The sequence below is a fragment of the Prionailurus viverrinus genome, chromosome X, assembly GCF_022837055.1.
Source record: "Prionailurus viverrinus isolate Anna chromosome X, UM_Priviv_1.0, whole genome shotgun sequence".
Classification (NCBI taxonomy): domain Eukaryota; kingdom Metazoa; phylum Chordata; class Mammalia; order Carnivora; family Felidae; genus Prionailurus; species Prionailurus viverrinus.
The window spans coordinates 12,728,030-12,740,893 of NC_062579.1; the positions used below are offsets into that span (position 1 = coordinate 12,728,030).

Consider the following 12,864-nt stretch of genomic DNA (forward strand, 5'->3'; position numbering starts at 1 on the left):
AGCTCACAAGGTCAAGGTGTACAAAACTGGACCACAGTGTTCACTGCTTTAAAAAAAAAAAAAAAGGCAAAGATAGACCCACATAGGACGAATCACTGGCCTGGCCAGCTTCTCCATTCAGCACTAACCTTTGTGGATTCCCCAAGGGCACTCTGAGGGAGGAGCTGACCTCAGGAGGTCAAGGACAAGGGAAAAACCCTCTCAGCTTCTCTTTAAAGTTTCTACATTTGCCATACTTCATGGTAAGATCTTTCTGTAAGAAAGACCAAAGTCCACGCAAGAAAATAGAGATGCCCTCCAGGGAGAACAATAAAAGGAAATGAAGTCCAGTGGGGGTGGGGGAAGGGAGGGAGTAAAAGTGGTCTGTTTTTCTGGGCCTGTGAAGTACCTCTTGACCCTCTATCTCTCTTTTACCCAAGTGATGACTCTTAAGCCAAAGGAAGCTAAGAGGTTTCTGATATATATATATACATATATACATATATATATACACACACAACTCAATTTTAAAAAAACTAGTTTCATTTTGAATGGAATGGATAAGGGTTAAATTCCTTTAAAACATCAAAGTAAATGAACAAGTACATAAAACAATTTAACAGGCATTATATTTTTCCAGCATTTTCTAAGTGACACATCACTTTAAAAAGAACATTCTGGGCCTTAAGAAAGTGATTTCACAATGGCTATCTCTAGATACCTAGTGCAAAGCTATACATGCTCTTCTTGATAGCTCACAAGAGGTCAAACTGTCAACTCATCCCCGACATGACCCCATGAAATTACCCAAGTGCCCCCACAGTTTTGGTCAGTAGAACCCACAGAGGAGACAGGAAAAGGGTTTCACATTGTACTCACTCTTACAAAGTTGTCAGGGAACAAACCTCTCCTGCCATTGATCTGTCCCTCCCACCAGCCTCCATCCTCCTTCCTGATGTTGGTGATGATCTCACCCACGCTGATCGTCAGCTCATCGTCGTGCTGGGCCTGGTAGTCAAACTCCACTATGGCCTCCACTGAAAGGAACAGGGACAGAAAAAAGAGCACCTTAGATCAGATCTTGGAGAAGTCTGAGGCCCACCAGCCCTGGAAGATCAGTAAAGTCTTATTAAAGGGACTTCCCCTCTACCAGTACTTAAAATAACAGGACCCCACACAGCAACCTGATTTTGGTTAACCTGAGGCCTGTCGCACAGAAACCACAAAGCGCAGGTCCGTGGTCAGGCACCGGCAGAGTGGCCTACAGTTCTCAGGGCTAGCAGGAGCTTCAGAGGGGAAACCACACGACAGAAGGCCAATCACATTCGCACTCCCGGAGGGAGTACAGCATCATTTCCCAAGTGCAAAGAAGGCAGATAACACACGCAGGTTTGGTCCTTAGGTGTTCCCAGCCTTGCAAAGACGAACTGTGTGATGTTAACGTCCCTGGACCTCAGGCATGCAAAATGATAATAACTCCCACCCTAAAGAAATAATGCCCATCTCTCAGCCACAAGATGTACTAAGTCAGCTGACACTGAGGGCCCTGCTGGCCAAGCCAATGTCTCTGGCTGCTTACGTCTGCAGGGTAAATCTGGAAAGACCAGACACCCTCAGGACAACTACCCTGTCAACAGAGGGCTTCTCAGGCAGCAGCACCATTTTAAAGTGTTCCCCCAATCTGTGGTGATTTTTTACATTTGGTCATAGGTGGAGGCAACAGACGACACAGATGCGACTTGTTGATAAAGCACAGGTGCAAAGTAGCAGAGCTAAGCAATCCCGAGCATGTTAACTCCTCCATGGATAGATTATGCAACTCGTCTATGCTTTGGGTCTTGCCTCATAACCACCTCAACCAATAAACCTCTTGTCCTTTTCCTTCTATATTTGCAGCTCAGGATGAATGAATGAATGGCAAATGAATAAATACAAGGATACTGAAAATTTGCTGAAACCCCAGGTGGTGAATTAGCAACTTAGAAATTATGGAAATAGAAGAGGAAAAGTTTTAAATGAGCTCTGTAAGAAGCACAAAAGTGAACTCAAAATGGATCACAGACCTAAATCTAAGAGCCAGAAGTACCACACTTTCATAAGTAAGCACAGGATAAAACCTTAGCAATCTTGGGTTTGGCAAAGATTTCTTCAGTAGTCGACAAAAAAGCACAGATGACTGGAAACCTCAATATGGGGTAGGTTTCCAGGAAAAAGGTGGGTAGGTGAGTGGGCCCCCTGTCAATGGGCTTTGTGTCTCCATTAGGGATGAATTCCCAAAGTGCTTCCAGATCAGAAGACCCTGGCCAATTCACAAGCAACTCAAAGTGAAATTTCTTTGCCTGGATCATTATTTTCATTCCAAAATTAGCTGTCATGAATCTTCCCAGGATGAACTTGAGTTGTAAACCCCCTTCTCATCACTTGTAAACAAAAAGGAAGAGCATCAGAACCTGAACAAAGCAACTTTTTCCGATTTTTCCTGGTTCCTGACAAGTACAAAGGCAGAAACACTCCTATTTTCTTGCATCATGCTCTGCTCCCCAGCAGTTAAAATGAGCCATCATGACAACTGGAACCAGGTCAATTAAAAACCAACTTTCCTCAGGGGCACCTGGGTGGCCCAGTCAGTTGAGCGTCCGACTTCGGCTCAGGTCATGATCTCACAGTTCGTGGGTTCAAGCCCCACATCAGGCTCTGTGCTGACAGCTCAGAGCCTGGAGCCTGCTTCAGATTTTGTGTCTCCTTCTCTCTCTGACCTCCCCCACTCACGCTTTGTCTCACCTGTTTCTCAAAAATAAATACACATAAAAAACAAAATTTTTTTTAAACCAACTTTCTTCAAATGACCCAGACAGGGATCCACTAAAGCTCTGCAAATGGAACTGAGCCGGCAGTAACCAATGTTTCTGTGCCCAACATTTCTCCTGCATTATCTCATTTAATCCTCACAATATTATGATGCTCATCTTCCCAATTAAAGAACCTGAAGCTCAGCAAAGCAGTTAAGCTCATTTTTCTGAGCCAGTGCTCTCCAAAGTGGGATGCACTCACTTCAGGGATTAGTTGACATCATGAAAAAACAATCAGAAGAACAGCAATTCGTTTTATTTTAATTTTAAAAAGACAAAAATTCAACGTCCCTTATATTCCATTTGAAAAATGACACCAGTTATTTCATCCAGCCTCTAGGTCAGGAAGCAGCCTGAGGCCAGCAGGGCCCCTCAACAAGGCTGCCTGCTAGAGCCAGAGCCGGCTTGTGGCTCCGGTGGGGGGAAGGTCTGCAGAGCTGGGCAGCCTCCTGATGAAGCCTCTTCATGGCTATGACCCCTCAATAAATGGATGAAAGGCTTAAAAAGAATTGTGTGAAGAAATCAGGGGTTGTAGACAATAGTCAACATGGGAGCAAGGAAACAAGGAAATGTCACAGCTGCTGCCTTCGGCTCCTGGTGTGAGCTCTGGGCCAGCCATGTTGGGAGGTGAGCGTGAGGACAAGCCAACCAGATCTTCCAGGGACACGACTGAATTATCAGGACAAATGAGAATACAGGTTGTCTTCCATTGCTGATATGGGTGTAAATTACCTGGTTATAGTATGTAACTATTCAGATTGCAAAATATTTAAATGTACGTACCTGAATCATGAAGACAAAGGTCTTCATTTTCCACCAATGTCCAAATTCCTATAACACTCAATCTCATGTTTTCCCAGAGTCCACTAAACCTAATAATAAATGTTTAGAAGCTTCTTTGGGGTTTTCTCAATCAACTAGTGCAATAATACATGCATACAATCTGTAAATAAATATATACATGGAACCACTCTATTATTTTTTTTAATAATAGGTATTTTTTTTAACCAAGAAAAGGCCTGGAACACTGACCTACGCTCCCCAAGGCTGACCCCATTAGCTCATAGTTTGTCTGAGGGGAACAGGAGATCACGGTGAGTGGAAGGGGCGGGGGCGGGAAGCAGCACACGGGACCTGGCTGGGTCCATCTAGACACTGAACTTGAACCCTGTGTACTTTGGGGAAGTTAGAACCCCATCAACTTCCAGAACACAACCTTGATGCTTCTTTCCTAAACAGCAATTCTCACTTTATTCTGTACACGGGCCTTACCAAAATGACACTGGAAGAGGACAAAGGAATTTGCTTCAAGATGGTTACTAGGAAGTAAACAGCTGCTGTCTGCTGTCACAAACTGACGAGAAACACATCCTGCTTTTGCTTCAGTCTCTCTCTTGTGATGAGCCCAAGGACACATCTTAATTGACGCTTACTGTAAGGCTGGGGGTTAGGAATTGGGGGCTTGGGGATAAATAAAGCTAACCGCAGGGGCGCCTGCGTGGCTCAGTCGGTTGCGCGGTTGAGTGTCTGACTGCGGCTCAGGTCATGATCTTGCAGTTTGTGAATTCGAGCCCCGTATCAGGCTTGCTGCTCTCAGCACATAGGCTGCTTTGGATTTTCTGTCTCCCTCTCTCTGTCCCTCCCCTGCTTGCACGCTCTCTCAAAAATAAATAAAACATTCAAAAAAATTTACCAAAAAAAAAGCATAACTGCATGGCTTTTGAGTCTTCCCAATATCCTATCTGGTCTTTCCAGATTTAAACTTGTTTTAAGCTCCTAGACACTTCAGCCATCACATACACCCTGTCCGCCTTCAGCCCCAGCTGGGGGGCCTGACTGCCTCATACCACCTTTCCGGCTCCTCCAGCCCCTAGGCCTCCCTGGGCCCTGGCCTTAAGGCAGTTCCATGTGGTGGTGGCTACACAGGTGTCTCATCCTCTCAGGGAGCCTCTAAATGCCTTCTGGGTCCAGATCACCCTCAGCTCTTAGTTCTGTTCTCTCTCCTATGAGCATCCATGACCTGTAGTAGGTGCTCAATAAAGCTGCGATACACCGACTGCCCAGCTTGCGTTTTATAATGGCAGGTAGTTCTCTGCCCAACAAAGATGCTACCAAAATGCCAAGTGTCAATCACATTTTTGCAAATCAAGTCAGATTCTTCAGTGCACTAACGGAGCTTGCTATTTAAAGAATCCTGTGGTTAATTCTTTTGTAACATGAATAATCACTTCCTGCTTTACTTTTCCTGTCAAGATGAATTTTACATATCAGGTTTCTCTAAGAGGAGGAAACCTATGTATGATTTTCTTAAGCACTCATAAATCATGAGGCTATGTCTCTCCTATCCCCCTGAAAGGCTCTGACCTGTGTCCCCTGCGAGCCATTGAAAGGTTCCGGACTTTGGCTGTCCACTACAGTCCATATCACTTGCCATATTTGGCTATCGAGTACCTGAAGTGTCACTGGTCCAAACTGAGATGTGCTGTAAAACACACAGCAGGTGGCAAAGACTTATTAGGAGAAAAAGAATGTAAAATATCTCATATTTAGATTGTACATTGAAATGATATTTTAGACATGCTGGGTTAAATAAGTATATTATTTCTTTTTACCTTGTTTCTTCTTGCCTTATGAACGTGGCTATTAGGACATTTAAAATTACACATGCAGCCTAGTATTATACTTCTGTTGGACAGAGATAATTTAGGATAATGCTTGGCAGACAGGAAATCAAGACCTCACACTTCATAAACAGTCAAAATATTCACAAGAACCCATGAGAGAAAGTCTGCGTCCCCGAAACCCATTTCCTTGGCTTTAGGAAGCTGCAGGTAGGCTGCAGAAGCTATAAAACATTGCCTGAGATTTTTTTTAATGGTACCTTTTGGGAAACTACCTGTAGACATGAGCACAAAATTAAAACACTAAGCTAAATACAATATATCAGAGGTATAATTAGGGCAACAGTAAACAAAATCCCGTATTGAAAGACACCATAAATTACAAAACTTAAGGAAGTCTCCCTGTCAGAAAAATACCACCCTTCAGTTGCCTGCTGTGCCAACAGCCGGCCTCCACACGTTTGCCGCATCTCCGGTCGCTGCAAAAGCCAAGGCTATGGTTAACCCGTGTGTACAAACGGATAGAGCCAGGGGAGAAAAGAGGTCTGCTTCGACGCGCAAAACGTGTCAACCACCCAGATCTCTGCCTTCAAACTTGCTGGAATGTATCCTCCCCCAAAAGATGAAATGTGTGCTTCTTAGCAGTCAGTTGGCTAAGCCAGCTGCCAAGCACCTTTTCACAGCAAACTTCTCACGGTGGCATTTCAGAGGCCCCTCTCTGCAACCCGGCCCCTCCCTGCCTCTATGCACTGAACTTCCTGTCTCCTGTCACTTAACTGTGCCACAATTTCACAGTGGCTTAGCCCAGTCATACTACAAGCTCCATCTGGGAAGAGCCCTGGTCTTTTTCAGGATTCTACCTCCATTGCTTAGCCTCAGGTCCAGCTCCATAAATATCTGAATAAAGCAGAAAGAATGAAGGAGAATGAAAGTTTCCCAATTAATTTCCTTTGTCTATATATACATATAGATGATGCCGCAAACCTCTCGTGCAGTTTAAGCAGTCTTAGGCTTTAAGAACTTCAGATGTACACACAGCAAAGGAAACCATCAACACAATGAAAAGACAACCTACTGAATGGGAGAAAATATTTGCAAATCATATATCTAATAAGTGGTTAATATCCAAAATACATAAATAATTCGTATAACCCAATAGCAAAACAAACAAACAAAAAACAAAAACCACACACACGCAACCTGATTTAAAAATGAGCAGAGGATCTGAACAGACATTTTTCCAAAGAAGACATACAGATGGCCAACAGGTACATGAAAAGGTGCTCAATATCACTAATCATCAGGGAAATGCAAATAAAACCACAATGAGATATCGCCTCACACCTATCAGAATGGCTAGAATCAAAAGGACCAGCAATAACATGTGTTGGTGAGGATGTGGGGAAAAGGGAACCCTTGTGCACCTCTGATGACTACCATATGATCCAGCAGCCCCACTCTTGGGTACGTATCTGAAGAAAAAGTAAACACTTAACCGAAAAGATAGCTGCACTCCTATGTTCACTGCAGCATTATTTACAATAGGCAAGACATGGAAACAACCTAAGTGTCCATCAAGGACAAATGGAGACAGAAGATGTGGTATATATACTATTGAATATCATTCAGCCATAAAAAAGAATGGAATCTTGCCATTTGCAACAACATGGATGGACCTTGAGGGTATTATGCTAAGTGAAAGAAAGAAAGACAGAGAAAGAGAATTATCATATGATCTCACTTATATGTGGACTTCACAAAAAAAGAAAGAAAGAAAAGCACAGAGATCCCGAGAACAGATTGGCAGTTGCCAGAGGTAGGTAGAGGGGGGCCAGTGAAATGGGTGAAGGGAGTCAAAAGATACAAACTTGCAGTTATAAAATAAAGAAGGCATGAGGATGTAATGTAGAGCATGGTGACTATAGTTAATAATACTTGATTGCATATTTAAAGTCGCCAAAGGAGTAACTCTTACAAGTTCTCATCACAAGAAAAAAACTCTGTAGCTACATGTGGTGGCAGAACGCAACTAGAACTCTTGTGATGATCATCTTGAAATATACACAAATATCAAATCATTATGTTGTACACCTGAAACTAATGTTATATGTCAACTATACCCCAATACAAAATAAAAAGAACTGCTTCGTTTGTGAATTTTAAAGAATAATTTCTTAATGTTTTGTTCTAGTCCTGATTGAAGAAAGTGTATAAAATCAAGAACTAATTTTTTTCCAAAAGAAGATTTTACCAAAAAAGATCATCATTCCTGATCACTGGAGATAGAAAGAACACTAGTTACTATCTTGTCAAATCCTTTTCCTAATTTTATAGATGAGGAACTGAGGCCTGGAAGGTTCCACAACTGAGGCTGAGAGAGAGTGAGAGTTAAATCGTGGCAGCATCAAGACTGAGACTAAACTCTCCCACATCATAGTCCTGGTGAGACAAGAGAAGTTGTGAAGTGAAAAGGAGGAAAACCAAGACCAGCAAGATTCAGATATCCATGTCACTGGGTTTATTTTCCTTTCATATGCAGCTTAGTTCCCAGAATATCCAGGGAAAATTACACCAGGCAGGAATATACAAGAACCTGTGTTCAAATCTAATAAGAGAGAAAAGAGATCAGTGGTTGCCTAGGCCAGGGAGTGAATGCAGAAGAATACAAAAGATGATACTGGGATGATGGAAATGTTCTAAAATTAAGTTGTGGTGAGGGTTTCACAATGCCGTAAATTTACTGAAATCATCGCACTGTACACTTAAAATGGTAGAATTTTATATCTCAATATAGGTATTTAAATTTTTTTATAAACGTATTTACTGAGAGAGGGAGAGAGAGAGTGTGTGTGTGCACAAACAAGGGAGAGGGGCAGAGGAAGAGGGAGAGAGAGAATCCCAAGCAGGCTCCATGCTCAGCAAGGAGCCCACCACAGGGCTTGATCTCAAGACTGAGTCATGACCTGAACCAAAATCAAGAGTCAGATACTTAACCCACTGAGCCCCTCAGACACCCACCTCAATATAGCTTTTAAAAATAAAAAGACCATGTATGTGATGTATATTCTGGAATGTATGATCGTAGATATCACTCATTGAGGTGGTTGACTGCCTTTGTGCCCCGGGGAGAGACCAATCCCCATGCAGAGAGGGGAATCCATTTGAGGGACCCCCCCCCTCTCCCATGAGATACAGTCGGATGGGACTTGCCACCTCTGACAGCACAGGACTCAACTGTGGCTACCAACGGCCAATGGACATGACAAAGACTGGATGTGGCTGGAGCAGATCCCCCAGCAGGGCTCCCAAAAGAGGCAGGGATCTCCGGGGCTCCCTGGTTGCCATCTTTTCTCAACCTGATCTTCCAGCTTTTCCTTCCATCCTATAAACCAGCCAGCAGCCCTCGAGTAAATCCTCCTCGGTCTTTGGTCAAGGGTGAGTTGGTTTCTGTTGCTTGCCACCAGAGAACCCTAACAGATACACTTGTACATCAATGTTTTGAACAGACTCTTCCCTACACAAGGCCGGGTTCTCAGCATCCCATGCTCACCTGGTAGTGCCACGGCTAAAGGTGTAGGTCTAAACTTCCTAGGTTGGGGCCACTGGCACTGAGAGGACCTCCAAGTCCAACCAAGTTGAGCTCCACACCAGCACACTTTCCTTTTGCATCTTCACAGACACACCACTAAGGAGACCATTCAAGGCCCAAAAAGGGGTCATTCCCAAGGACTGAAACTGTTAGAACCTGAACATGAGCTTCCCCAAGGAAGACAGGTGCAGAACACAGACCCCAGGGAACAAAGAGCTACTGGGCCTAAGCTCTCTCCCCGGGCACCGTGTGCCAGGGGGGCTGCCTGCAAGGTTAAACGATGTCTGTAGCGGCTTAGCAGCAGCTCCCAGAACTGGGCATGCGCATGGAAGGGAAAAGAGAACAACCAAGAGAGAAGAGAAAGAAGCAACGAGCTGTGAGAGAGGAAAGAAGGCCCACTGCTGACTGCCTCCCATGGCACTCGGGACGCTCTTGTCACACCGCTCGCTGGGCCAGCCTCCCAGCCCATCTCTCGACCCGTGCCGCCTGTACCCAAGCATCTTCACGGTGGACGTGAGCTGTGGGAGAAAGAACACAGGATGTAAAGCCTAGTAGGCCTGGCAGTGAGTTCTGACACAGACATTCACTAGCTGTGTCACAGGGGCCACACACCTTGCTTGAGTTCATTTGCTCTGTACTTCAAATCGGAAGATGATTACCCAGTGGGTTGTTGCAAAGATGAGGGACGATGCTTGTAAACTCCTGTACACAGAAGCTGCTCTATAAATGACAGCCACGAGCCTTACAGGCCTGTGTGGTGCTGTGCCACAAAGGTTTCCCCACGCGTGTCCTCTCTGCCTGGCCCCTGGAATGCGAACCCTTAGAGGGCAGATCCAAGCATCTCTTCCCCCTCACCTGGTGTCTGGCACATAGTAGGTGCTCAATTATTGTTGGCGATCGAATGCATGTCCTGAGAAAGTGTTACCCCAAACCATAGCTTATTGTAACTCAGCACAGCGAAACGCAGTCACAGATGAGACTTGTGTGACTTGTTGTGTGACTTGAAGGCTAGAGGAAGCCAAAACCAGCATGGCCAGTCAGTCACAAAATACGCTCTGGCCCACAGGTCCAACCTTCCCAAGTGCTACAGTGATCAGCCTCCACTCCATTCCCACCTCTGCCACGACCACCGCCCCTGACAGCAGAGGGGCCCTGGAGGAGAGATGAGAATGGGAGGTAGGGCGTGGCTGGGTCGCCAGCTCCCTCAACCAGAAGTGCTTCACAAAGTCGGGGGGGGGGGGGGGGGGGGGGAGTCCCTCACAGCCTGTGTTTTTTGAAGCCTTGGCCTCAATAGGCCTCACGCAAGGAGCCAGAAACAATGAGTTCTTAAACACTTCCCGACCAAAATTAACCCCTGCAAACCTAATGCACAGCTCTTCTAAGAATGTGCTTTAGATACACTGGACAAGAATAACTTGGCCAGAAAAAGAAATAAATAAAAAAGAAGTAAAATTAAATAAAAAAGAAAGCACAGAGAAAGTATGCAGATGAACCTGCAGGTTAAAAAAAAAAAAAAAACTAGCAAAGAATCAAGACAATTGATTACAGATGATAAACCTGTAGAGCGAATGGTTCTATGCAGCACAGAGGAGAAAATAAATTGCACCTTAGAAAACCGGTTTAATAAGAAGACATTTAAGTCAAAAACAGTTTAGCCACTTAAAGAAAACATAACCTTTTTTTCAGCAGAAGAAAGCAAGCACATGGATGTTGCTTTACATAAATATTTGACAGTTTTAAGTAACAAGATAGCTTAATTTTCTTTATATAATGACAGTCTATTCTCAGATTCAAAGGAGAGACCTAAAGGCGGGTGCCTAATTAGAAGGCGATCCCCTATTTTTCTCAGAGGATCCAAAAGGTTTGGGGCCAACCAAATTTTAAAAGGAAGAAGAGGGGGCACCTGGGTGGCTCAGTAGGTTAAACGTCTGACTCTTAATCTCAGCTCAGGTCATGATCTCACAGTTCATGACTTCCAGCCCCTCATGGGGCTCTGTGCTGAGGGAACTGAGCCTGCTTGGGATTCTCTCTCTCTCCCTCACCTGCTTGTGCTTTCCCTCTCAAAATAAATAAATATACTTCAAAAATAAAATAAAAGGAAGAAGAAATAGTCAAGTGTCTGCTTATACTGTATACTAATTTAATTTTAAATTAGTATATAATATAGAGATTGTACAAAATAAGTAGAAAACATTGCTTTTCCCCTGACAGCCACCCATGTCATGAGCCAGTTTTATTCCACAGATGTTGCATGGATGATTGAAACACATTTAGTTATGGATAAGGCATCGAAAATGCTTGCTTAGGGGTGCCTGGGTGGCTCAGTTGGTTAAGCACCCAACTCTTGGTTTCGGCTCAGGTCATGATCTCATAGTCGGTGAGTCGGAGCCCCGCATTGGGCTCCATACTGACAGTGTGGAGCCTGCTTGGGATTCTCTGTCTCCCTCTCTCTCTCTGCCCCTCCCCCACTTGCACTGCCCCTGTCTCTCTCAAAATAAATAAATAAACTTTTTAAAAAATCTTTGCTTAAACTTCTTTATTAAAAATCAATTCAGGGTGCACTTGGGTATCTCACTCGGTTAAGCGTCTGATTCTTGATTTCAGCTCAGGTCATGATCCCATGGTTTGTTGAATTCAAGCCCCCCTGCCCCCACACTGGGCTCTGCTCTGGCAGTGAGGAGCCTGCTTGGGATCCTCCCTCTCTCTCTCTCTCTCTCTCTCTGTACCTTCCTTGCTCTCTCTGGCTCAATCTCTCTCTCTCTCTCTCTCTCTCTCTCTCTCTCAAATAAATAAATAAACTTAAAAAAATTAATTCATAGAGGGGTGCCTGGGTGGCTCAGTCAGTTAAGCATCCAACTTCGGCTCAAGTCATGATCTCACAGTCCGTGAGTTCAAGCCCCGCATTAGGCTCTATGCTTACAGCTTGGAACCTGCAGCCTGCTTCGGATTCTGTGTCTCCCTCTCTCTGCTCCTCCCCTGCTCATACTCTATCTGTCTCTCAAAAATAAAGAAAACATTTTAAAAACTTTTTAATTAATTCATAGAGCCCTATAGTACAAGATGCTTTGTAAGGACTGCAACAGAATACAGCCCTGGCTTTTCTCAAGGACAGTATGGGGGTGGCTGGGGAACTTGCTTTAGAAGTGGCCATGCTACCTGAAAGAAGAAAGCCACAAGGCTTTCTGCTGACTTCAGGGCAGCTATGTGGAATGAGGTGTAAGAGGCAAGAGGAGAGGGGAAGCAGGTCAAAAGGAGGGAGGTGAAGAATGATTCCACAGGAAAAAAGCGGTCAGTCTGCCCAGGGGCAAGGCCTGAGTCACTGCATGGCTTTCTGCTCCTTAAGAAATGCACGGCCTGGTAAGGGAGAAAGTAGACAAAGGTGACAGGAAACCACAGGAAACCTTTGCTGCCACCCCCAGCATATTCCATGTCCCTCTTCAGGCTTCACTTACACCCCCAGGTGTAATGGTCTCTCTAAAGTGTGAGCCCCCAGAAGGCAGAAGGAAGTGTAACACAAGCGTGTGGGCCTCCTAAAAGAAAAGTCACGTTGCCCAACGCTTCCTCCCTCAAGTGCTGAGCTGACCGTTTGGCCCCATCGGGCGCTCAAGCGGTGCTGGTTGCCGAGTGGAGGGAAACCTGCAAGGATGATTTTTTGACAAGAAGCTGAAAATCCAAGAAGATGGGGTCCGAGACAAATGCACGGGGCTGAAAGTGCAACATAAGGGCACAGCGACAGCTCTTCGAAGCGGTCTGGAATTTCAAACTGTTACAAGCGTAACTCCTCTGCGCTCCCCAGCATGCAATCTGGAGATGATACCTGCAGCAC

At 44.7% G+C, this 12,864-nt stretch overlaps 1 protein-coding gene across 2 annotated transcripts in view; it reads right to left on the bottom strand.

The window, feature by feature from the left end:
- The window catches only part of SH3KBP1 (SH3 domain containing kinase binding protein 1), a 334,027-nt gene that overhangs the window by 283,209 nt on the left and 37,954 nt on the right, over positions 1-12,864 (bottom strand). For both annotated transcript variants that reach the window (XM_047843683.1, XM_047843682.1), the window contains exon 2: positions 859-1,016. In XM_047843683.1, coding sequence (XP_047699639.1) covers positions 859-1,016 — 158 coding nt within the window. The remainder of the gene's footprint in view (positions 1-858; positions 1,017-12,864) is intronic.